This window comes from Sorex araneus, chromosome 1 (genome assembly GCF_027595985.1).
Source record: "Sorex araneus isolate mSorAra2 chromosome 1, mSorAra2.pri, whole genome shotgun sequence".
NCBI classification, from domain to species: domain Eukaryota; kingdom Metazoa; phylum Chordata; class Mammalia; order Eulipotyphla; family Soricidae; genus Sorex; species Sorex araneus.
Window position 1 is genome coordinate 119,552,809 of NC_073302.1, and position 26,978 is coordinate 119,579,786.

Below are 26,978 nucleotides of genomic sequence, written 5' to 3' on the forward strand. Positions count from 1 at the left end.
CCCCTCCCCAGCCCACTGGGGGTTCGGGAGTGAGCTGTTTAATTTCCAGGTGTCTGGTTTGATTCTCTGCTTCTGGGTGCGATTCACTTCTGTTTCCAGGGCACCGTGGTCTGAAAAGGTCTATGGAACCAGAACCTCCACCCGGCACCCCTCCCAGGGACGATCAGGCTCCACGCCTAGCGGTCTGCCATTCCAAGGACACTTTGGTGGAACCGCCCAGATGGTTCAGACACCAGAGAACCGAACTCTGTTCTGTTTCCATCATTTTTTCATTTAGCTCTAGACTCCTTATTGGGAGAGAACTTCACAGAAGGGTCATCTTCCCTTCCATTTGAAAAAAAAAAAAATCACATTGTATGACTGAGACTTAAGCCTGAAAGCTTTGTAACTTTTCACATGGTGATTCAATAAAAAATTTTTTTTTAAAAAAATTTTTTTTAAATCTAAATGTACAATGACTAGATACATTAAATCACTGTAGTGTACATCTTACAGTAATATTTTATTTCATGTCAGTTATGTCTATAAAATAAGAAATAAGATATGTGGGGATTCTAGTACAAGAAATAATAAACAACAAAAATATTGTGTAAGTTAACTTTTAAATAAACTAATTATCAATGGAAAAAAAATTTTTTTTAAATCATGTGAACTCAACAGAATGAAGCTGTTATAATTATTCCCCAGAACCCGGGGGATGGACCCAGACCCCAGAATGACTGCACTGAGCCTTTATATCATTTCAGTCCTTGAGGGTTGTTGTTTTTTTTTTTTAAGCTGGTGTTGTTTAAAAATACACGAACGTGGATTTGTTTCCAAGTGCAGAAATCGATTATCTATATTACTAACTCACAAGGATGATGAACTCCCTGAAATAGGCTCTCTAGTCAAACACAAATCTTCCCAGCCCTGCTCCGGGACGACACACAAAACACGGTCACGTGCAGGTTTGCAATAGTTGTGGGGTTTTTTTTTGCTTTTTGACATCACACGTGGCGATGCACAGGGGTTACTCCTGGCTCTGCATTTAGGAATTACTCCTGGCAGTGCTCAGGGGACCATATGGGATGCTGGGAATTGAACCTGGGTCGGCTGCATGCAAGGCAAACGCCCTACCCGCTGTGCTATCGCTCCAGCCCCTGCAATAATTGTGGGATGGAGGGGGGACAAAAAGATGAAGACACGTCTTGCCCTCGAAGTTTCAGAGACAGGCCATCAGATTCCTGGAATTTTGGCTCACTCTGTTCTTACAAATGCTATATTAAAAGCACAATCATCTGGAGACAAACCGTGTGCCAAAGTGAAAATATAGTTTCCCATGCATTTAAGTAGCGCAAAGCGTCAGGGAATTGAAGCTGAAATTTCAAGGTGAGTGGGCTATGAAGATCATGCAGAGCAAACATCTTTCCAGAGGATGGATTCAGGCCGGTGAGTTATTTGTTAAACCCGCTGAGAGCTGAATCATCACCTGTCATGGAAATTAAACCCCGGAGGCCAGGCGGAGCGGTTCTGAGCTTCCCTGGCATGTGTGGGTCCCCGAGTTCAAAGCCCGGCACCACTGGGGTCTGGGGGAATGAAGGGCGGCTCTTTACAGAACACTTAATAGAAAAATGTTATGAACACTAAGCTGACGTCTGTCCCTTCGGAGGTTTAGCCCTCTTGATCTACTGATGGGAGAAAAACAAAAATACAATGCGCGAAGGGCTGAGTCTCTTCTTCCCTTCTACTCACTCACTTTTTGTGTTTCTTTGGTTTGGGGGCCACACCTGGCTCTCTGTTCATTCTTGGTGGTGTTCAGGGCTCACTCCTGGCTGGCCTCAGGGGGAGGGGGAGAGGGGGGCAAATGTGGTGCCAGGGTTCAAAACCAGGTAACGGACCTGGCACGGGTGGAACGAATCACTTTCACCCCTCAAAGTGCACAGCTTACAAAGCCATGTCGTGTAAGGACTCTGACACTTAGCAAAAGAGTCACCACCTCTCGGGCCGGAGTGATGAGAGCACAGCAGGTAAGACATTCCTTTGCTTTCCAGAAATGCAACTGACCTGGGTTCAATCCCTGGCACTCTATACAGTCCCCTGAGCACTGCCGGGATGATCCCTGAGTGCTGAGCCAGGAGTAAGCCCTGAGCACTGTCAGGAGTGAAAGAATGCAAAGCACATGCTTCGAGTGCCTGAGTACTAGGGGCCGAGAGTGGGGGGAGTGGGGGGTGGTAACTGCAATGGATAAATCATTCAGCACCTCTGTTTTATCAAAAGAAATGGGGGGAGAGGAAATCTTTAATTAAGAAATAATAACAGAGGGCCAGAGCAAGAGTACAGCAGATAGGGTGCTTGCCGTGCACCCAGTCGACCTGAATTCAATCCTTAGCATTCCATATTGTTCCCTGAGCACCACCAGATGTGGCCCAAAAACCAATAAAAAAGAAGGGTGGGGGGAGGAAGGGGCTCAATGCTTTAAAAGAATAAAGCAGAACTCAGTGAAAGGAAACTGCCTCAGGGACACCTAAGAGAAATAAGAAAGAAATAGAGTCCGCCGGATGACCTCTCCACACCCACATCCCAGCAATCAATCAGTGATTTTTCATCTTTACACAAATCGGGGCTCCCAAAATCTTTGGTGTTTTTTAAGGAATTTGTTACCAAAAACAAGCCTAAAAACTGCTGAATAAATCACAAGCAGATGCAGTCATTTTAAAATCTGCCACTCTCCTTCTAACTCATTTCACTCAGTGTGATACTCTCTATCTCCATCGATTTATGGGCAAATTTCATGTCATCATTTTTCCTAACAGCATAGTATTCCACTGTGTAGGTGTACCATGGTTTCTTTATCCATTTGTCTGTTCCTGGGCACTCCGGTTGTTTCCAGATATGTAGTAGAAGATATATTTCCAGATAGATAGTAGAAGGCTAACATTCACGGCCAGGGAAAACAGGGGTTAGAACTGGTCAATGGTTGGATTCAACCATAAGTGTGCGTGGGGCAGAGGGCAGGTAAAAGATAGAGAAGAGACCAGTATGACAATAATAGCTGGGAACAATCACACTGGACAAGATATGAGTGTTAAAAGCAGGTAAAGAAAAAAAAAAAAAACACAGGGGCTGGAGCGATAGCACAGAGGGTAGGGCATTTGCCTTGCACACAGCCGACCCAGGTTCAATTCCCAGGATCCCATATGGTCCCCTGAGCACTGCCAGGAGTAGTTCCTGAGTGCAGAGCCAGGAGCAGCCCCTGTGCATCGCCGGGTGTGACCCAAAAAGAAAAAAAAGAAGAAAAAAAAAAGTAGGTAAAGGGATATTCCTGATAACCTTTCAGTATTGTGAACCATAATGCCCAAAAGGGGGGAGGGAGGAAGGGAGAGAGAGAGAGAGAGAGAGAGAGAGAGAGAGAGAGAGAGAGAGAGAGGCGCCTCCCACAGAGGCAGGCCAAGTAGGACTTGGCGGGGGTGGGGGGGTGGGAACCTGGGGACACTGGTGCTGGGAAATGTGCACTGGTGGAGGGATGGGTGTTGGAACACTGTGTCACTGAAACCTAATCATGAAAAGTTTTGTAAGGGTCTATAACAGTGATTCAATAAAAAAAAAAATAGGTAAGTGAAAAAAAATTTAAAAACTGCTGAAGAGGAGACCAGAGAGATAGTAGAGGGGTAAGGGCACCTGCCTGGCACATGTCTGCCCGGGTTCAATTCCCAGTACCACATATGACCCCCCAAGCACCACCAGGATTGATGCCTGAACCACAGGGTCAAAAACCAACACTTCCAGAGCTGGAGCAATAGCACAGCACGTAGGGTGCTTGCCTTGCACTCGGCCGACCCGGGTTCGATTCCCAGCATCCCATATGGTCCCCTGAGCACTGCTAGGGGTGATTCCTGAATGCAGAGCCAGGAGTAACCCCTGTGCATCACTAGGTATGACCCAAAAAAGCAAAAAAAAAAAAAAAAAAAAAAAACACTTCCACCCTTCCCCTCCTAACCCCCCAGCCGGAAAAAAAAATACAGAAGACATAAAGGGGCCAGAGACAGTACCGAGCTAAGGCACTTGCCATGCATCTTGCTGACATATTTGAACCCTCAGCACCCCATATGGTCCCTGAAGCACCGCCAGGAGTGATTCCTGAGCACAGAGACAGGAGTAAGCCCCAAGCACGGCTAGGTGTGGTCTAACTCCCCCTACAGCCACCCCCACCCACCAAAAAAAAAAAAAAAGAAAAAGAAATCTGACCAAAAACAACACCCACTGCAATAAATCTCTACAGGGCCCTTCCTAGTCTTGCTTTTTTTTTTTGGGGGGGGGGGGGGTGGAGGGAGAGGGGAGGGGAGGGAGGCTGGCTGTGCTCAGGTCTTATTCCTGGCTCTGTGCTCAGGGCTGTCTCCGGGCAGAGCTCGGGGTGCTGGGGATGAAACCAGGTTGCACTGCATGCGAGTCAAACATCTTACCCTGTATCTCCGGCTTCCCTTCCTGCTCTCAACGCTCCCCAGTTGCGTGATGTCAGCAACCAATCGACTTGGGCTTGTCACAGAGAAGACAGACCACCCGGGCTGTGACCCTGTTCCCTGACCCCCCACCCCCCCACAGAGGTGCTGGCTGTGCAGAAGCAGGGAGATGCCGAGCTGGGTGATGTGACTCCCAGGGGCCCGAAGAGAGAACAACCGCAGGTCAGCCATTCCCTTCTGAAAGTCCCGCAGGCCCTGAAGCGTATCTCAGTCCGTCAGCGAGAGCACTGGGGCCTCTGGGAGACGCCGCGAAGCTACCCAGCTACATAATTATTCTCCAACTACGGAGCAAGGCTGGATTAGTAGTAGTCCACCTCCCAGCAAAAACATTTAGCTTTGGATATCACACGCCCAGTGAGTTGAAAAGCAATAACAGGACTGAATCCCAATGTTCAATGTCATATTTAAGTATCAACATTGATTTGAAAAAAAAAAACCTCATTCTGAATGAAGAAACAAGCACCTAAAAATGCCTGAACTCATTGCAATGCGAGCTACCGTGAAGACCCCAAACCCCTAATTCTTCCAAAAAAAACCAACTCAGTGAATCGCATGACCTGATTCCTGCCTGTGTCCAGGGACTGTGACCAGTATCAATCATAATCGAAGAATCTGGAACCCAGAGCCAACACTGCTGCTTGGGAGACCCCCTCTAACCTGATATAAACCCCAACCACAGAGGGGAAGAAAAGAAAAAAACTTATTAGCAAGCCAGTTAAATCTAGCCAAAATGCTCCTCTATCGCACTCAACCAAGGGAGGAAAATAATAATAATAAAACCCCAGCATCAGTCGACTTGAATATAAAATCTGCGACTCTGTTCATTAACGTCTTCGGTTCTCGCCAACGGAAATTCAAATCGCTGGTCTGGAAAGTTTGTACACACAGCCTGCGCGGCTTCAGGAGAACGTCTGTGTTGGCACCTCTTGTAGGGGGGGCCGAGGCGGGGCAGGCCGTGTTTGATCAGCCCTGCCTCCTCCTCTTCCTCCACACCGTGCATGGAAAACTGAGCTGGGCCTGACTAAATAAGCCCCCTCCGTCTCTGTGAGCAGAGATGCACACGCATGCGCGTGCACGCACGCACGCACACGCATGCACACGCATGCACACAGCCCGCAGGCACACACAGCAAGGCAGCACCAACACGGACAGTGGAAAGGCCCCTCACGGTGAAAACTCCCGGGGCGGGAGTTCTAAGCGTTGGGATCCACCTCTCGGTTGCCAGGTGCCCCACAGGAAGGGGGGAAGGGCGTGATGCGTTACCTGGCAGACGTCGGAGCGGATGCCGGTTTTCCAGAATCCCTGGCTGCTGAGCTCCACCGTTACTTCCCGCCTCATCGTGTTCTTCTGCCGGATTTTCTGGAGCGCTTCCTGGAAAAGGACGTGTGACAGTGGGTAGGTTGACAGGGGCAGAGTCCCAGAAGGCCAAAACGCTCAACCTTGGAGGAGATGCGGAATTCAGTCCACTTTCTGCCCTCAACATCACACGAGCTCAGACCACATTAGGCAAATGACACTATTTTATCTAAAACGCAGGCCAGGACCTGCTTCCTGCCCTAACAAGACCCCAGCAGCCTCCCATGAACAGCTCCCCCGCTCCTGAACAGCCATGATCCCAGAGGCACACAAACCAATCTCGGAATGCCTTGGCTACTGGCAGAAATACCTCTGGTCTTAATACCAGAATCCCAAAACTGGGCGGCCAATTTCACGACCGTGCAACATCATAATGCTCTTTGTTATCAACAATAGAAAACATACGATCTAATGATGCCATTCCGACAGGTCTGACTGTTGGGGGGAAAACTCCAAATAATGATAGTGAGTTTTCGGTCAAAAATTGAATGTTATCATAGCAATGAGAGAGTTAATTGAAAATCATATCCACACAGGCAGAGGGGGCGAGGGAGGGAGGGTGTCTAGGGTTCTTGGTAGTGGATCATGTGCACTGGTGAAGGAATGGGTGTTTGATCATTGTATGACTGAGACTTGATCCTGAAAATTAATTAACTAATTAATTAATTAATTAAAACGTAGGCCAGGGAGGGCTCAGGGTCTTCGGGAGAAGGCAGCTTTCCTGGACTGGAGACACAGGGCAGTGAGCACGGCATCTGCTTTGCACGTAGCCCACCACCCGGGTTCCATCCTGGCATTCCGTGTGGTCCCCTGAGAACCGCCAGTAGTGACTCCTGAATGCAGAGCCAGGAGTAGCCCCTGAGTATCCCCAGGTGTGACCCCAAAAACAAAAACGAAAACCAAAGAAAAGAAAAAGTGCAGGCAAATTTTTCTAATAATGGAAAGGGGGTGGGAAATCCAAGCAAAATCCACCATTCTGGCAAGTTCGAACCAAACAAACAAACAAAAAAAATACCCTTTCACTGATAAAATGTCTTAAGATTTGAAAGCAGCATGTCAAAATGATGTTGCTTTCATGTTAAAGTATACGTATATCTCAAAAAGAAAATCAGCAAATTAACCCAGAACCCAAACAATTCTCCAAGTGTGCCTTCTAATTTGTGACCCTTCCCCCCGATTACAAACATGCTTGCAGCAAAAATCCATTTTATCAAAAGAAAAAAAAAATTCTAGACTTGTTCCTATGAGAAACTCTCAGGAATTAGCTTTTTCCTTTTACTGCCATCCAAATAATTATTTTTAAAAATAATGTAATGGGGGCCAGGAGACAGACGTTCTGCGTCTGAGGCAAAAGCCCCGCATACGTCTCTTCCGGTCACATTCCTGGCAGCGTGGCCCCCAAACATCACTGAGTACAGCCTGGAGACCCCAGCCAGGGTGACTCAGGTATCCCCCACATCACAGACCTAGAGCTGCTGAGAGTGAACTGCCAGCCTGCTAGCAAATTTCCTAAGCACCCTTGAGCACTGCCGGAGAGCACCCCCCCCCAAAAAAAAAACAACATAAACCATTTATTGGACCAGGAATGAGCTATTTTCAGGGATACCCAAGTTGCATGTGGGAGCCCCAGGTTGACTACAAACCCCAGCATACGATACCCAGCGGACCACTGAGCACGACCCCGAGCACTACCAGGGAAGGACACAGTGAACAATAAAAGGCTGACTGGACAAGTCTTAAGCCTTCCTTAATTTCTATGCCAGATACATATTTCTCGACAAGAACACTCCACTAGGACACTGAGCCACCTGGGGAGGAAGTTGTTCCCTTAAGATACTAAACAATAATCTACGTTAGCAATGTGAGAGGAGGACGCAGCATCATAACTTCCCGTCCGTTTTGCTCTTTTTAAGTCCTGGCAGTGCTCACGGGGACCCGGTGCTGCTGGCCGGAAACATGGGCCGCCCGCACGCATCGCCCGGGCCCCCAGCCACAAAGCACTCTCTCCGGCCCCTTCTGTGTTAGTCTGGAAACTTCTCAGCAATGATCTTACAGTGGAAGCGGCTCATCTTGAACCACTGAAGAACCAGGTTCGAGTCTCACCTCCCTCTGTGCCAACTTCTGCTTGTCCGTCTGTTTGACCTTGGGGCTATTTGCTAGGAGGTGGCGGAGTTTCACGTAGCTCTTCCACAGTTTCTGGTACCTGCGGAAAAGGACAGAGGGACAGCTCAGGCAAAGGAAAGGCCAATCTGCGACATTCTAAACAGCCTGCACACTCACAAACAGCATTTTCTTTGAATATCCCTCATGCCACCAAACCTTCCTTCGACGGAAGGATCTGATGCAGGGGCTGAGGGCGGTGCAACCAGGGGTCACCTGGAATCGAAGGCTGAAGCAAATGACGGCTAACTGTGGCCGAAAGGGAGGTGTCCATATCCAGATAAATCTCTCCGGGCAAGAATTCCAGAGAGGACATCCTCAAGACAATGAAAAACATGCATTGCCTCTCCTCCTTTAAAAAGTTCAGGGGCTGGAGTGATAGCACAGCGGGTAGGGCGTTTGCCTTGCACGCGGCCGACCCGGGTTCGAATCCCAGCATCCTATATGGTCCCCTGAGCACCGCCAGGGTGATTCCTGAGTGCATGAGCCAGGAGTGACCCCTGTGCATCGCCAGGTGTGACCCAAAAAGAAAAAAAAAGTTCAACACATCTGGTTGAACGAACATACTTTCTGAGGTTGCAAGAAAAAGTTTCTCCTTAATAAGGACTGAACCGTCTTCTCCAAGTGAAAACTGGAGAGGGGAAGGGAAGTCCATCAATGCCAGTTTCCAAGTATAGAGCTGGATCCTTTTTTTTTTTTTTTTTTAATGGGAGATGGAAAAAAGACGAATGGGACCCCTGACTTTGTACCTGCCATGCCAAGAACAAGCATTTTTGTACTCAAAGGCAGGTCGGTCTGGAGCAGGCTAAATAAAGTGTCGTGGAAATGAAAGAATGCTGCTCGCGTGCCGTGGAAATGAAAAGAACATGAAGCCTTTTAGCAATTCACATTCCAGATCCAGAAAGTCCACGAGAGCCAAATCACATTCTACTAACGTTTTTCTAAGAAGAAGAGACTTTCGAAGGGTTTTCTGACATACTGACATTGCTCCATTCTTGGCCTGGGTCTCTCCTTTCTTCCCTTTTGTTTTAGGAGAACGGAAGAAAGAAAGAAGTACTTACACAGTGCCTGGTTCACTGCTTCATACTTTTATCCAAAGGGGGGGAAGGAAACAAAACCCTTTAGAAGAGGTTCTAATATATCAGCCAGAATTGTATTTATGGATTGAAAATCTCCCATGCCCTTTTCTCCCATTATGAATCCTTTAAAAAAAAATTAAGTCTGGAAACTGTTTCATGAAGCCGGAAATAAAAATGCTTCTGAAGGATAAAAGGGTACGATGGTGCGACCCACAACATTCTCGTCTTCTCCCAGAAATACACAGTCAATCAAGCCAATTAGCAAAAAGCAAATGTGTGATGTTATATCAGTTCCAAGAGTAACAAGTCAAAAGGCTTCTCCTAGTAACAAGTAAAAAGCTTCTCTCAACGCAACCACTGACTTTGCATGGGATCTTGAACTCTAACTCTAACATCTAACTCAGATGCCCCCCAAATAGAATTTGGCATCAATTTGGCAGTGCTAGGAACTAATATGGAGCTACTTTTCTTTAGAGAGCACTGGGAAGGAGAGGGGAGGGGAGAAGAGGGGAGGGGAGGGGAGGGAAGGGAGGTCTTGCAATATTGTAACAGCAAATAGAGAATAGTTCTTTAAAGATGAAAATATTTACAGGCTTTGGGGCCGAAGAGATAGCACAGTGAGTAGGACACTTGTCTTGTCTGTGCCCAACCCATGTTTGACCTTCAGCATGCCATATGGTCCTCTGAGCACCACCAGAAGTAATTCCTAAATATAAAGCCAGGAGTAACTCTTGAACATCACTGGGTGTGACCCCAAAACATACATACATACATATATATATATATATATATATATATATACACATAGATGCACATATATGTATGTATATATGTGCATATATACGTGTGTGTATATATGCAGAACTCACATCAACTGTTTACCAGTGAGAATATATAGAATAATGATTTCCTGTAGTCAGTATGAAGAGAAAATGATTCTTCAGTAGCTACCAAAATGTGATTTATTGGGTGACCTCAATTTGGAAGCCTGGCCCTTTGAAAGGAACATGTTCACTCCAGGGTATTTCTCTGCGATTTCGGCTGTTAGTAGAAGGTGAAATTGGCTAAGACAAACACCAAGAAATATCTTACTGTGGGTCTCCTGCATAACTCAACTGTGCAGGGCGTATCCCAAAGTGGACGATAATCGGAAAAGTGATCACATCAGGGTTGAACTGTTCACGATCCAGTTGATCGATACGGACAGAGCTTGGTTTCTGGAGAGAAAAATCAAAGCCATTTATTCCCAGAAGAAGTCGTGAGGTATTGACTCGAACCTAAGCAGGAAAGAAATTAATCGGATTTTTTTCCTGGGAAAGCCTCATCCCCAAAGGGAAAATGTCACTGAAAACCCTTTAATCATAGCAGCTATACTATATAAAAACTATAATGTCAGCCCTGCAAATGAGTCTGTGCCATTTGGCATAATGAACAATGATTTTGTCCTTTTTTGCAGTCCACAGAGAAACCTTTAAAAATTAAACTTTTAAAAGGACACCTAGTCAGATATAACTTTTCCTTAACCCCTCCAGAGGCACAAGGGAAGTAGTATACATCAGAGGGCAGAGAAGTACTGGCTTATTATTCTTTTATTTCACACTTCAAATGAATAGCTCGCTTCCTCTTAGAATGCAAACAGATGCCTTTTCATAAATGACTCTCTCCTGATTAGTACTCAGCACACCTAATGTATTCCTTCAATTCCACACCATTAAATTAAAAGGTAGCACTGTAGCACTGTCGTCCCGTTGTTCATCGATTAGCTTGATCGGGCACCAGTAATGTCTCCATTGTGAAACTTGTTGTTACTGTTTTTGGCATATCAAATACGCCATGGGGAGCTTGCCAGGCTCCGCCATGTGGGCGGGATACTCTCAGTTGCTTGCTGGGCTCTCCAAGACGGATGGAGGAATCTAAACCGGGTCGGCCACATGCATGGCAAATGCCCTACCCGCTGTGCTATCGCCCCAGTCCAAATTAAAAGGTAGCTGGAACAAAGGCCAAAGGATTAAGTTTTTGTGTTATGTCCATATAGACCATTTTAAAATTTTCTACAGAAAAGTTCATGGCTGTGTATGTGTGTGTTTGCACAACTAATAAAGAACTGAACAGCTTACTCTTTCTTAAGTTACTATGTCTGCAGAATCATTTGTAAAATGCCTTTTATCCTGAAAACTTAAATTTGTGTCAAATATATCTTAGCATTCTCATTGCTTACATACAGCCCTCAGGGCTGTCTCTCATTAGAAGCTAAATTCTTACTAAGAGACTGTGGGGTTTAACATGAAAGCTAAGGGCCAGAGTATTGATCCACATTGAGGCTGATATGCTTCCTTCTGTCCCCACGGCAACCCCCAGCACCTGTGCCTGGTTGGCGGTCAAGTTTGTCCACACAGGGCGTCCCCCAGCAACTGGGACAAGTCGATGATCATACTCACAATTCTAGGCCTAGGCAGCCATCTGACAAATTCAAGAAAAGTAACAAATGTCTAGATATTCACTCATCCACAGTAGTTAAAAAAAAAAACTTACTCTTTAGACTCCCAAGAATAGGCAAGTCACTGAACAATCAAAATTGCATTGGTATCTTGACATGTGCACGTCTGACCTTAAACATTAGCAACCGGAAAGAAAATGTGGTCAAGAGTAACCTAATAAGAAGTTATTTCTGGGCTGGAGTGATAGCACAGCGGGTAGGGCGTTTGCCTTGCACGCGGCAACCCGAGTTCAATTCCCAGCATCCCATATGGTCCCCTGAGCACCGCCAGGAGTAATTCCTGAGTGCAGAGCCAGGAGTAACCCCTGAGCATCGCCGGGTGTGACCCAAAAAGGGAAAAAAAAAAGTTATTTCTATGCCTATTAACAGTAGGAACTTGTATTTTTTTCCCCACCCCTCTGTGCATCAAAGCAGCCAGATGTTTTTAAAAGACTTGAGCAATTAAAGAATACTATGAATTTCTCAGCTCTCCATGATGCCCGCAACCCTGCTACAGTGTCAGGAGAAGAAAGATTAATTTCATTTCATTTTTAATTTGGGGGGAAATATTAATTTTAAATGTCTGTAGCATCTCTAAATTTATTGGGAGGGGCGGCAGAGAGAAATTGCAGATGTTGAGACCACACAACAGCTCTCATACCATCTTTGTGGAGCAAAGAACATTTCTGCTAATGACAGAGGGATCCCTCAGTAGATGCAAAGTGTCAAGCGAAGATTAATTCTTTTAAGTTCTACAGCAATAAAGTATTTAATGTGAGCATAATGGTTTGAAAATTTTAATAAATTCTCCAATATTCTTATCATTAGGCAATCTTTCAAAGCAAGTAGCCAGAGGACAAAATGTGGTATCATGTCTACTTGCCAGGTTCTCAAGTCTATATATAATAAAGGGTTATTCCCATCATACTAACTTTTCAAGACATCTTCCTCTTTCAGACATATTTTTAAACACTTAATTTTAACATATTCCTAAACCTAGCACCTTAACTCACCTTTCATTCTTTAAATTTTCCTTTTTATTTTCATTACTCCCAGCATAAGCTTTTCGTCATCGATTGGTTTCCACTTTTTTTTTTTCAAAACTCACCAAATACCATTTCAAGTGTATACATTTAATCGTACTGAAAATGTATATACGTTTATGATCTCTTAAAGATCTCTCTGAGGAGTTTATGGTCCGAATCCGGCAGCCTAGCTCAGTGGTATCACCTAAAACCAGAGACTTTTCCTAACTGACCGTTTTCCATGATTTGACCATTTGTGACAGATTCTTCTCCTAGGAATCGCCATGAGTTTACAGCCGATTGAGCATGGGAGATAAGAGATAGAGGCCTCACTGCCACCTGGCTCACATAGCCAGCCCTCAACCGATGAGCTGAAAATGATGGTGGGATGATAATGGCGAGGGAGGGAAACGTTACCTGTGCCATTTGTCTGAAAACCAAGCAACAGATCAATCAGAAGCAGTTGGATATATATATATATATACACATAATTTTATATATATATGTATATGTATATATATATATATATATATATATCACTATCACTGTCATCTATACACACACACACACACACACACACACACAACAGATTTGGGGTCCTCATTTACCTGGACTATCTGGGGGTGGAAGGTGAGTTGTGGATCAAGATATTTTTGTATTTTCAAGAGCTCTCCAGTGGATTCTAGGAAAATGAAGCCATGCCAAGGAACATGGAAGGAGGCCAAGTGTGTGGGGGTGAGGGGGGGGTGAGCCACCCAAGCATCCACTGCAGCTCACTCCAGTGATGCACAAAATAAGAAGGCCCATCTTCCCTACCACCGCCTCCACCCGCCCTCTGACCCAGCTGTAGAGAGGGCACAAGAATGCATGTTGAAGCTACTGTTTAAAGGAGAAAAATGAAGGTCAGGGTTATCGCGTTAGGGCTTCTCTATTTTATTTTATATCGGGGTGGCTGGGGCTACTCCTCGGGGTGCCCCTGACTCTGTGCTCGAGAATCACTCCTGCCCATGGTGCTGGTGACTGAAGTTGGGCCGGCCACGTGCACTGCGTGCAAAGCGAGGCTCTACCCAGTGGACTCTCACTCCTGCTCCACTGCAGCGTATTAGTAATCCCTTCTGTGGCTTGACAATCTAGTGGTAAACATTTTTAAAACTTCGTAGTTTGAAATGAGTTTTGTGGGCTTGTCTTCTGTTTTAAGGCTACACCCAGAGGTGCTCGGGACTTACTCCTAGCTCTGTGCACGGTGGGCATCGGGGAGCCGGAGGGGGCGGGGCAGACAGGTGGCCAGGAACTGGACTGGGGTCAGCTACGTGCAAGGCAAGCACCAGATCCCTACGCAATCTCTCCAGCCCCGGGTTTTATGGCTAAAATAAATAAGTAAAATAGAACAGGTTTTATGGTTAGACATTTTTTTTATTAAATGCTTTTCTTTTCTAGACGGGTTTAAAATAATCAGTATTAGATGGGAGGTTTTGTTTGCCACGAGCAACATTTTGTTTGTGCAGATGTTGCCGTCATGCTACAAAACGTTGGTCCAGCATTTTCATTTGTACGAATCAAGGCTATTAAACCATCTGGCCAACTCCTGACAGCAACAGCTTTATTTAAATAGACGACTCTGGATCTTTTCGTGGAAGCAGTTTAATTCCCTATTGCTGGGGAACTTCATTCTGACAAAGATGCCAAGAGAAAAGGATTTTATGTGCTTTAGGGAAAAATACTGATTTTATTCAATATGGAAAACAGCATTTTCTTCATAGGAGAGAACTATCTTTTAAGTTTTTACTTTTCATTTTTGTACATTTACTTAAAAAAAAAAATTAACATTAGACACCTAGCTTCAAACAAAAAAGCTGAAGTGACCAGGGGGACATATTTACAAAGGATAAATGAAACAGCAAATCGGAGAAAAGAAAAACAGACAAAGAATAAAAACAGGCCATTACCAAAAAAGAACATGAGTGGCCAATAAATATTTGAAATATCCATTTTTGCTCAAAACCAAAGTAAATACAAACAGAACTAATAATACACATATATGTATGTATGTACATACACATACACACATAATGTTTTCCCTATCAAAATAACAATTCTTTTAAAATTAAACTAGCATAACCAATAAAAAAAAAAATGGGAAGTCTCATTCAGCTACTCAGAGAGCAAATCTTACTACTCTCTGGAAGGCAATTTACAACATGTTCCAAAAGTCATTTAAATGTACATACGTTCATAGCACTGCTTTCTAAGAAATTAAATGGACACATATTGAACAATACATGATATACGTGTATATGTATTTGTACATATATATACAAATTCAATACCACGTTATTATAACAAAAAGATGAGTAAAACCTAAGTATTCAACAATACAGGGTTAGTGAAATAACTCAGGGACCTCTCTTTTTTATTACATTGCTAAGAAACTAAAGAAAAAAAAATATTTCTGCAGTATTGGTTCTCTCTGGAGGATGAGAAGGAAAATGCTGGAGTATTAATATGTAACAGTAAAGTGCCAATAATTTTTTTTTTTGGTTTTTGGGTCACACCTGGCGATGCACAGGGGTTACTCCTGGCTCATGCACTCAGGAATTACTCCTGGCAGTGCTCAGGGGACCATATGGGATGCTGGGATTTGAACCTGGGTCGGCCGTGTGCAAGGCAAACGCCCTACCCGCTGTGCTATCACTCCAGCCCCTAAAGTGCCAATTTTGTTTCCACACAGTATGAGAAGTTATCGTTAAAGAGGCCGGGAAAGTGAACAGTGTCACCCCTGGAAAAGGAAACGGGACTAAATTTGTACTGTCTTCTCTGGGTCCTTCTCCTTAGTCTTCCTCATCTTCCAAAGCGAACGGGCAAAAACCAATGACCAATCAGAGCTACGAGGTAACTATTCTTTTCACATCTACTACATATTGGAAGGGAAAAGGGTGCTCCAAAGGCCAGGAGCAGTGCGCATGGGAGGGCCTTTGGCAATGTTCTCTTAGTGCTGTGGAGGAAACGCTCAGGCCTGGGAAAGATGACTCAGCCTCTGGGGGTGCAAACAGCAGAACGTACCGTTCCGGGGCTGGTCACGATCATGCCTTTGCACTCCTCGGCATATTTCTGCCACTCGAGCTCTTCCCACTGAAGCATGTTGGCGATCTCCTCCTCAGGAACCAGGGCTTTGCTGCAGCGGAGCAAGTACAGGAGGATCTGGTGCATGGACAGGACTTCCTTCCCTCCGTCTGGGGTCCGAGTTGGGGTGGCGGGAAGACAGAACATAGGGCTAGTCAGCGATACCTGCCAGTCATCGATCAGCCAAACAAAAATAAGATTGGAGGCGAGGGGCCGGAGCGATAGTACAGCGGGAAGGGCATTTGCCTTGCACGTGGCTGACCCGGGTTCGATTCCCAGCATCCCCTAGGGCCCCCCAAGCACCACCAGGAGTAATTCCTGAGTGCAGAGCCAGAAGTAACCCCTGTGCATCGCTGGGTGTGACCCAAAAAGCAAAAAAGAAAAAAAAAAAAAAGATTGGGGGCAAGGCAGGGGTGGGGGCTGAGGGCTTTGACGGCAAATTGCACTGTTCATCCAGGTGCCAAATAATATGAAAGCGACCCACGCCACTGATGGAAGAGTGCTCGCTCATTAACCAGCTCCTTGACTAAACCGGCAACAACATTATAAATGACCAAAGGCTCCATTTGCGAGGTGCAGACGGAAAGAGGGGAGAGGTGCAAAACCACCCAGCATAAAGGCCCGCCAACTCTAATGAACAGAACCCTGCAAGGTCTTAAATATTTGATCATTCTCCTGGGATAACAGATGAGAGCTCTTTACGAGCTGGTGTTCCTGTCTTAAGGAAACTCGGAGCGTTGAGGAGGTATTTATGGATGTTTTTAATATAAGCTATTGTTGTGCGACGGTCTAATTCTGAGGTGCTAATGGGCCGCACCTGCTATGTATGATGAACGGCGCAGGAAGCGGGGATCATGAAGATCGTTACGGAGTTCGTACATGAAGCAAATAACCAAGTACGCCGAGGCTCGCAGAGGCATCCGTCACCCAACGCGGGGGACGGGACAACACATCCACAACCTGCCCGGAAGACACAGATTCATCCCACACTTGGTGAAGTGGAGTCAGCCGCTAAATGTAAGTCCTCTTTGGGGTTCGAGAGACATCGGCTTTCCCACTGGGCTTCGTTTCCTGGCCAGCGTGTACATCCCCACCGGGTCACCCCCTTTTTATGCCTAGTCCCTGCTACAGGAAGCAGGTTCAGAAGACACGCGTCAGACCCCGCCACACGCGAGGATGAGAGAGGAGGGTCACGCATCCCTGGAGGAAAGAGGGGACAGAGGTGGTGGCCTTGCGTGGGCACAAATCTCTCTCTCTTATTCGTGCGAGAAGAAGGAACGGCGCCCAAGGAACTTGGGGTACTACGGAACAGAAGGGAAAGGAATGTTTTTTGGTGTTTTTTTTTTTTTTTGCTTTTTGGGTCACACCCAGCAATGCACAGGGGTCACCTCCTGGCTTTGCACTGAGGAGTTACTCCTGGCGGTGCTCAGGGGACCATATGGGACACTGGGAATCGAACCCAGGTCCGCCACGTGCAAGGCAAACGCCCTACCCGCTGTGCTATCGCTCCAGCCCCCGGGAACGGAATGTTTTTTGTTTGTTTGTTTGTTTGTTTTAGTTTTTTTTTTTTTTGCTTTTTGGGTCAAACCCGGCGATGCACAGGGGTCACTCCTGGCTTTGCACTCAGGAACCACCCCTGGCGCTGCTCAGGGGACCATATGGGATGCTGGGAATCGAACCCAGGTCGGCCGCGTGCAAGGCAAATGCCCTACCCGCTGTGCTATCACTCCAGCCCCGGGAACGGAATGGTTTAATATGAATTACTGTGGGGTAAGAACTTGGGCAGGTCTGTTCCTCTGAGAAAAAAAACAAAATGAGAGAAGAGTAGACTTCAAAATTTCTTTACCCATAGCAAGATAGTAACAAAGGGCCAAAGGCAACACAATGGGAGACTGGAACCACAGAACTGAGTTTGTAAGGTTGGGGTGGGGGGCTGGAAGGGCATGGACACCCTTGGGGAAGGGAAACGGGCACAGGGGGATGGATGGAGTGTTGGAATACGGACATGGGAAAGCGTTGTTAACAATACTGTCGATCACAGTGCCTTACTCAATTAAAAATTAAAATATAAGAGGCCAGAGACAGTAGAGTGGGTAAGACAGTTGTCTTGCATGTGGCCAACCCGGGTTCAATCCTTGGCACCCCACGTGGTCCCCCAAGCCCACCGGGACTAATCCCTAAGCACAGAGCCAGGAGAAAGCACTGAGCATCACCAGGTGTGGCCCCCAAACCAATATATAACAAAATTTCCTTTGCATCTGGGTTGTTTTTGCTTTTTATTTTTTTGCTTTTTTGGGGGGCTGTCACACCCAGCGATGCTCAGGGGTTACTCCTCGCTCTGCACTCAGGAATTACTCCTGGCTATGCTCGGGGGACCATATGGGATGCGGGGGATTGAACCCAGGTGGGCCGCGTGCAAGGCAAACGCCCTACCCGCTGTACTATCACTCCAGCACTGGATCTGGTTTTTATTTGTTTGGGGGGGAGGGGGGTCACACCCAGCAGTGCTCAGGACTTACTTCTGGCTCTGTGCTCAGGGATTACCCCTGGTGGGCTCAGGGAAACCTTATGGGGTGCCCGAGTTCAAAACCAGGCCAGCCACACGCAAGGCAGCGCCCCACTCGCTGTGGCTCCTGTGTTTTATCCGCATCTCAGACACTGCTCTGGAAGGGAGCTGGCTTCAAGGCCACAGAGCGCCTGTCGGTCTAAGGCAGTTTGGACAGGCACGGACATACGGGCAGCCCTGAACCCCCGAGCCCCGCCCCTCCCTCCCTCAGCAAGCACTATGCCGCGCCTCTTGTACAGGGACCGCTCGAGGTCCCGCAAGCACAGGGGCGAGCTGGGTGTCCGGGGAGCATAAAGCAGAGGCAGGGAGGAGATGGGAAGAAGCCGCGACAAGCGAGACTGGGTCAAGAGGAAGCTGTGGAGAAGAGTCCCATGGGGCTGGAGGCGACATTTTTATTTTATTTTACCTTTTGGGGGTCACACCCGGCAATGCACAGCAGTTACTCCAGGCTCTGCACTCAGGAATTATTAGTCCTGGCGGTGCTCGAGGGACCATATGGGAAGCTGGGAATCGAACCCGGATCGGCCGCGTGCAAGGCAAATGCCCTCCCCGCTGTGCTATCGCTCCAGCCCATTTTAAACCATCAGCAGGCCGAGCAATAGGACAAGGGGGAGGAGGGCGCTTGCTTGCCTTGCATACAGCCAACCCAGGTTCGATCCCCCAGCACCGCCAGGAGGAACTGCTGAGTGCAAAACCAGGAGTAGGCCCTGAGCATTTGCCGGCTGTGGTCCCAAGCCAAAATACAAAACGACTTAAACGAATGAGTGAGCAATCAGGAAAGCTGACTACTGACAAAGCGTCACGTGACGGACAGCCGGGGCACAGGAGCTCACTGAACTCCTCCCCAAGTGTCTCGGGCAGAAGAGAGGGCAGGGGCTTCAGGGAGAGCCACTGGGGCGGCCTGCTGGGTGCGGGGCTCTCAGGGCTCTGCCGACTCTGCAGCGCCTTTGGCTGGCTGCCTTGGGGCGGGGGGGTGTAGGGTGGGGAGGGAAGAGCCACTTTGGGGCCACACCCGGCTGTTCTCAGCATTTACCCCTGGCTCCAGGCTCAGGGCGCACTCCTGCCCGAGCTTGGGGGCCGGATGTGGGGCTGGCACTCGAACCCGAGTCAGCCACCTGCGAGCCAGGCACCTCTGCACCGTCTCTCTGCTCCCGGGCCTGGGTCTGGTTTCCAGACAGGAGCCTGGTCTTTCCCTTCGCATACCTGTCGTTCTGAACGGTCCCCCGGTCACAGTCATGAGGAAAACCCAGTATGTTACAAGCTCTCGGCTCCCCCGAACCCAGGCAAGGGGCTGGCCGGAGAGGACTCGAGAGAGGGCAAGGCGCTGGCCTTCAAGCTGCCGAGCCGAGCACCAATCCCCGGCAACCCACAGGGTCCTCCGAGCACTTCCAGGGCTGACTCCTGAGCACAGAGCCACGATCAGGCCCTGAGCTCTAACGGGTGTGGCCCCAAACAAACAGACAAAAGAGAATGAAGGGGACTGACAATAATGAGTGACACACACTCCTAGAGGAATCTTCAAACACCGCTTTCTCTTCGGTCCACCAAAGACTCGGGGCCTCCGAAACTAGAAAATGGCCAAGAAGCGACTTAACACACGAAGCACCCACAGGAGGCCACGTCCTGTCTAGTGACTCGGATTATTATTGCCCCTGGCAGCCAGCGGTCGCTATGCCTCATTGCAAAACATCTGCCGCTCATCCGAGAGTCACCTTTGATTAACACCCTCCCGCCGCGCGGTGCGGGTTTTCCTCGGAGCCCGTCTGGAAAGGCGTTTTCTCTGAACCGGCAGGGGACACGTGCCACACGCTCCTCGGCCAGAGACGCGCCCTCTCGTCTACGGAGCCCGGCAAATCCCGCCTGTCCCTGCACCCACATGCACCGGTGCTTCCTGGAGGGTCCGAGGAGAGCGAGCCGACAGTCAGCATGCGTGGACTTGGACTGCGGACACCGACACTAGGAAAGTGGGGACGACGGAGACCAGCTGAGCCTTCGTGAGCGGGACGTGGCCGAATGCCCTGAAGAGGGCATCAGGTGTGCAAGTGCCCGGCGGGGGGGCAGCGTCAGGATCCGAAATGAGGATCAGGAAAATGAGGGAGAGCTGTGGGCCGGGGGCCGGGCACAGCGGCACAATCAAACATGAGCCAACTGAGCCAACACTCTCCGGCGAAGAGCTCCTGGCGGCCGCCTCCCGCCCCGCGGCTCCTCGGGAGAAAGGGACATGCAGGGGAGAAAAGACTCAAGAAAGGGAAACACAAGCCGAGGCACCTGGGGTCACCACCCAACTGAGGGAAGGAAGACCTGCAAACTGAAGGGAGCACGGCGGGCTAGCACAGGCGTCGCGGGCAAGGGGCCTGGCTGCATCCCTGGTACAGCATGGTCTCCTGAGCACTGCCGGGAGCAGGGAGGGAGGGAGGGAGGGAGGGAGGAGAGAGAAGGAAAGGAAGGATGGAAGGAAGGAAGGGAAGGAAGGAAGGAAGGAAGGAAGGAAGGAAGGAAGGAAGGAAGGAAGGAAGGAAGGAAGGAAGGAAGGAAGGAGGGAGGGAGGGAGGGAGGGAGGGAAAGAGGGAGGGAAGAAGGGAGGAAGGAAAGAGAAAGAGAGGGAGGGAAGAAAGGAAGGAAAGAGAAAGAGAGGGAGGGAAGAAGGGAGGGAGGGAGGGAGGGAGGGAGGGAGGAAGAAGAGAGAAGGAAAGGAAGGATGGAAGGAAGAAAGGGAGGGAAGAAAGGAAGGAAGGAAGGAAGGAAGGAAGGAAGGAAGGAAGGAAGGAAGGAAGGAAGGAAGGAAGGAAGGAAGGAAGGAAGGGAGGGAGGGAGGGAGGGAGGGAGGGAGGGAGGAAGGGAGGGAGGAAGGGAGGGAGGGGAAAGGGAGAGAGGGAGGGAGGAGAGAGAAGGAAAGGATGGAAGGGAGGGAAGGAAGGAAGGAAGGAAGGAAGGAAGGAAGGAAGGAAGGAAGGAAGGAAGGAAGGAAGGAAGGAAGGAAGGAAGGAAGGAGGGAGGGAGGGAGGAAGGGAGGGAGAGAAGGAGGGAGGGAGGGAGGGGGAGGGGATAGGCAGGCGGGCAGACAGGGAGGGGGAGGGAAGGGGAGGGGAGAGAGGGAGAGCAGGGCGCCAAAGGACACCGATTAATATCTGGCTTGGGTGCGAAGTGACTGCCTGGGAAGCACCTGCCCCCGGCCCCGCGGGACCTGGGCACACCTTTCTCTCCAACATACATGCATCAGCGGCAAAGCTGATTAGCACCGAAGGGAAAACTGTAAATCCACTTTGGAACCTGCTAAATATCTGAAGTGGCAAGTACAGACTTACAAAGGCAGGCACTTACCGCTGCGAAAAGGCAGGGGCGGGAACCAGCGGCCTCGGGGAGAGGGCTGGCAGGGGCGGGGGCAGAGGGTGGCAGTGCGGGGTGCGGAAGTGGGGGCGCGTCTCTGAGGCACCTGAGAAAGAGCAGCCGATCCAGCGTGGGGGCCCAGCGTGGGGGCCGGGCTGGGGCAAGGCCCCTCCCCAGCAGCCGGGGAGGAGATTGGGGCAGTGGCGGGCCCCCTTGCTGCCCACCGCGACTCCCCACTGCTCCAGCACTGGCTCTCCTGGTCGGTCTCTCGGCCACGTGTCCATGCCGGGGATTTACGGGGCGGTGTCCTCGAGGGCCGAGAAGCAGTTTTTACCTCGATGGCTGAGCTGAATGGGACACGGCAGAAACGAGGAGGTGGCGCGGGCAAGCTAAGGGTGGCAGGAACTGTGCCCACCCGGGGACTGGAACCGGGACACGGGCTCAATTCTTGGGGAAGAACTGGAGCCTGTGTGTCGGGAATGAAGCTGGACACTCATTAATGAACGGACAGACTTCACCCACTGCCCCTTGGAGGCCGGATTCTTTGGCTTTACTTGGATTATTTGTATGGTTATTCAGGGTGGAAGGGCAATTCATCAGGGACTTGGTTGAGTGTACGGCTTCTTGAATGAGGATCCCCGCCAACAACCTAGAACTCAGTCTCCAACAGCATAAAAACATCAGGGGTGGGGGTTACAGGAGGGAAACTGGGTGGTAGAAAATGGACACTGGCCAAGGGACAGGTGTTGGAACGTTATATGACTGAAACCCACCCATGAGCAACTCTGAAACTGTGCATCTCACTGTGATTCAATTTTTTAAATTAATTTACAAAACAACAACAAAACAAACAAAATCATCCTCCTTTCCTTTTTTTTTTCTTTTTTTGGCTTTCTGGGTCCCACCCAGCAATGCTCAGGGTCACTCCTGACTCTGAGCTCAAGAATTACTCCCACGGGGCTGGAGTGATAGCACAGCAGGTAGGGCACTTGCCTTGCACGCGGCCGACCCGAGTTCGAATCCCAGCATCCCATATGGTCCCCTGAGTACCGCCAGGAGTAATTCTTGAGTGCATGAGCCAGGAGTGACCCAAAAAGCAAAAAAAAAAAAAAAAAAAAAAGAATTACTCCCAGCAGTGCTTGGGGGACCATATGGGATGCCGGGAATTGAACCTGGGTTGGCCGAGTGCAAAGCAAATGCCCTACCCGCTGTACTATCGCTCCGGCCCCTCCTTTCCCCCTTTTGAGAATCAGTGTGGAACTACGTCACTGGGTCTCTAGTAGATTCCTAGTAGGAGGCCTTTTATAATCTATTCTTCATACTTGCACTAACAAAAGCATAAGAAGGTTTTTTGTTGTTTTCTCCTTTTTTGTTTTTGAGGAAGAAAATAAAAGACCAAACTTGCTGAGGATCAAGCCCAGATCTCTTACACCTAAAGCGCATGCCCCACACCAAGGGACATCCCTGGCCTACAGGTATCTTCTAAGCTTCTCGACCTGCGTTACCAAATGCCCCGGTGTGCACTGACGCTTTTCTCAGACATCATTTGTGAATTTTTGGACCTCTGAGATATTCTCCCACCCGGAGCCCTGCCAGCCGGTCACTCTGAGTCCAGTACTGAGCCGTGGTCCTGGGGCCCTGAGCACCACTGGGGAGCACTCACACACACAATTAAATGTCCACTAATAGCCCGGGATGCTGCAGAGGTGTTGAGAAACGAGACAATATACTGATCGAGACCACGTCTGTGTGAGAAGCCAAAGCAGTGGGCAGCATTTCCGATCACAAGCCTGTGTCGACAATGACAGCGCTTAAGACACAAGCCACGTAAGACGCAAGGCCGACAAGGCCACGAAGCCCCGTAACCGAGCGGCCTGAGGAACAGGAATCAGGGACAGACTGCGGGGGACAGTCCACGTGAGGCGGCAGAGACCAAGCAGGGCAGGGAACAGGCAGCACACAGGCCCGGTCCGGGTGACGGTCACCGGCCCGGTCAAGGCCAAAGTCAAGGGCACTGGCACCGCGGCAGGCAGTGAAGACGGGACCTGCGGGGCCGCCTCTGGATCTGATCTCTCGGCAGGAGGCTCTGACCTGAGGGGCCGGGGGTCAGGGCAAGAGGGACCGAGACCCCAGAGCAAAGCCGGCCTGTTTGCGGAGCAAACTGCAACCCGTTCCAAGGAGGGTTCTGAGGCGGGGGGGGGGGGGGGGGGGGGCAGCAGGGCAGACGTGCTGGGGAAGGCCTGAGCCCCCCAGGTGCAGACCCCAGGCCCACAGCCAAGGCCCGCTTACTTCCCGCCCTGCCCCGTCACAGAGCGGCCCAGGCTTGAACTGATGACTTGGTCAGTGCCAGGGGCGGGAAGAGAGATCCGCAGGTGGGACATCAGCCAGCCCGGGGTGGCAGAGGCTGGGGGACAGCCACAGGTCCCTGATCAGTGACACTGAGGCGACACCCAGGGAGGAATTCCTGGAGGGGCCCAAGAGCGTGCAAGCAAAAGACGGCGCCCAACGAGTTCATTAGCAATCTGACCACCGGGGGCGGGGGCGCCAGTAAGGAGGGTAGGGTGTCTGCCCTACACGGCAGCAGACCAGGGTTCAATCCCCGGCATCCCATATGGTACCCTGAGCACCACCAAGAGTGACCCCTGAGCACCAGCAGGTGTGGCCCCCAAACAACCAACCCAACCACCAGGCGTGGGGACGTGGCTTTGAACAGGAGGCCCTGGGTTCGGGACCCCCAACCAGGGGAGGCAGGGGATTGATTCACGGCATCACAAGGTCCAGATGGCCTGAAGCGCAGCCCTGGGGGCCCACAAGCACGGCCAGGGTATCCCCCGCACTGCAACCTCGAGCCCTGGCACGGAGACCACAGCCCAGCTGGCCAAAGCCGCCGCGGTGAGGTCCCCGGGCCTCCTAAGCTCCGTCCGGGAGCCTCGAGCACCTCCCTGACAAAAGCAAAAGCAGAGACACCCAGTTTTAATACCATCATTCTGAGGGAAGGCCACACCCGCGGTGCTCAGGGCTTACTCCTGGCTCTGTGCTCAGGGATCACTCCTGCCTCTGTGCTCAGGGGACCATCAAGGGCTCTAGGGATGGAGCCTGCATCAGCCACATGCAAGACAATTGCCCTCCCTGACGTACTACCTCCCCACCCAAAACTCATTTTTTAAAAAGATACTACACATAATGACGTAACTCACAGCTCTACTCCTAAAAAATATTAAAAAAAAAAATGCACTTCTTAAAAAAAATAATCCCAGGGCTGGAGCGATAGTCCAGCAGGGAGGGCATTTGCCTGGCACGCATCCAACCCAAGTTTGATCCCCGGCATCCCATAGGGCACTCTGAGCATTGCTAGGGAATAATTCCTGAGTGTAAAGTCAGGAGTCAGCCCTGAGCATCACTGGGTGTGACCCAAAGAGCAAAGAAAAAAAAAACCATCATAAATGCACTTATGCTTTTTTAATAGCAAGCTTTGAAAACTAAACAATGAATAAAAATAGGTGTAAAGGGCTGGAGCGATAGCCTCGCACACAGCCGACCCGGGTCCGATTCCCAGCATCCCATATGGTCCCGTGAGCACTGCCAGGGGTAATTCCTGAGTGCAGAGCCAGGAGTAACCCCTGTGCATCGCCAGGTGTGACCCAAAAAAGAAAAAAAAAATAGGTGTAAAAAAATAGGGACCAGAGAGATCATGGAATTGGTGGAACAGCGGCCTGAATTCCTGCCCAGGTCTCCAACCTGGAATCACATGCCCTCCTCCCACTCCCAACCCCACTCCGGGCGGAGCCGAAGGGGCTATTGAGCACTGCTGAGCAGGCTCCAAAATAGGGGAAAAAAAAACCCTCCCACATTCTTGATACCATTTTAATAAAACCATAATTGCATAATTCTTCACAGTTGTGATTATATGCCGGGAAGGGCTTGTCGTTGTTTTCCCATCAACCGTGCATTTTCCAAGCCACATCCAATTCTCAGTTTTCTCCTGAGCACCGGCATAATATTTTCTCGGGTCGACTTTCAAACTCGGCTAAGTCACTTTGTGCAGACACAGGTAATTTAGGGGTCCCACCAATCCCACGGGGGTAGAGAGCCATGTGCCTGAGCTCCCTTGCTCTGCCCGAGAGGTGAGCCGGAGCGAGCCGTGTCCGCGGCGGGAAGGCTGTCCCCGGAGACGGCCTGATTTCTAGACACCCCCTCCCACCGCGTCGCTGACGAGCCCCGAGGTTTACCTGGGAGGAACCGCACGAAGCGTGGCATGAAATGAAATCTCGGGCAGCAGGGAGGGCTGTCTTCAAACAAAGGACCTACAGCGGGCAGGCGACAAGGAGAGGGAGAGATCAACACGACAGGCCACACAATGCAGGCGGCAACTCTCATTTCTGAGCATTGTGGCTGAGCGCTGGGAAAAAAACAGCCCAGAAGGGCATGGACGAAGACAGCAGGGGCAGCGCCCAAGTCAAGAAACAACTAGAGGAGCTAGAGTGATAGCACAGCGGGTAGGGAGTTTGCCTTGCACAAGGCCGACCCAGGTTCGATTCCCAGCATCCCATATGGTCCCCCTGAGCACTGCCAGGAGTGGTTCCTGAGTGCAGAGCCAGGAGCAACCCCTGTGCATCGCCAGGTGTGACCCAAAAAGGAAAAAAAAAAATAAAAGAAGCAACTAGAAGCTCCAAAAAGCATAACTATGTTAAGGTCAGCATAGGATTTCAGAATTTCAAAAGGGAGGCAGAGGTGACGGGACAGCGGAAGGGCGCTTGCCTTGCATGCAGCTAGACCCAGGTTTGATCCTTGGCACCACAAAGGGTTCCCCAAGACCCGCCAGGAGGGATCCCTGAGTGCAGAGCCAGGAGTAAGCCCTGTGCCCCCACCACAAAAAATTAAATAAAAATTTCAAAACTGCCAATATTATATGATGTACTATGCTTGTGTCTTCTTTTCATCTTATTAATACAACTGAGGAAAATTCAGATGGATGTAGACTTAGTTACAACTGGATCTAAAAATTAAAAATCACTCATCAATTTAAACAAAAACAGTAAATATTCAGGGCCGGAGAGCTAGGGTGTTTGCCTTGCCTGCAGTCAACCCAGGTTCAATGCCGGGCATGGCACATGGTCCCCCTCAGCACCGCCAGAATTAAGTCCTGAGTGCACAGCCAGGAGCAACCCCTGTGCATCGCCGGGTATGGCCCCAAATGCCAAAACATAAAAATAAAAACTAAAAGAAATTAATGTTTACTAAAATACAGATATTTCCAAAAGAATGAACAACATTATCCAAGAACCAAGTATCTGGCCTTGAATCTACAGTGTGTGCATGCGTGTTTTAAAAGCTACAAGAAGTTTTCTTGTTAAAAAACTATGATTGTGGATG

General features: G+C 49.4%; 1 protein-coding gene across 4 annotated transcripts in view; it reads right to left on the reverse strand.

The window, feature by feature from the left end:
- The window catches only part of DROSHA (drosha ribonuclease III), a 129,664-nt gene that overhangs the window by 65,632 nt on the left and 37,054 nt on the right, over positions 1–26,978 (reverse strand). For 3 of the 4 annotated variants that reach the window (XM_055132420.1, XM_055132406.1, XM_055132424.1), the window contains 5 exons: positions 25,835–25,909; positions 15,653–15,822; positions 10,184–10,308; positions 7,956–8,055; positions 5,760–5,867 (listed from right to left, as the gene is read on the reverse strand). In XM_055132420.1, the coding sequence (XP_054988395.1) occupies positions 5,760–5,867; positions 7,956–8,055; positions 10,184–10,308; positions 15,653–15,822; positions 25,835–25,909 (578 nt within the window). The remainder of the gene's footprint in view (positions 1–5,759; positions 5,868–7,955; positions 8,056–10,183; positions 10,309–15,652; positions 15,823–25,834; positions 25,910–26,978) is intronic. The other variant, XM_055132414.1, reaches the window with a different exon arrangement.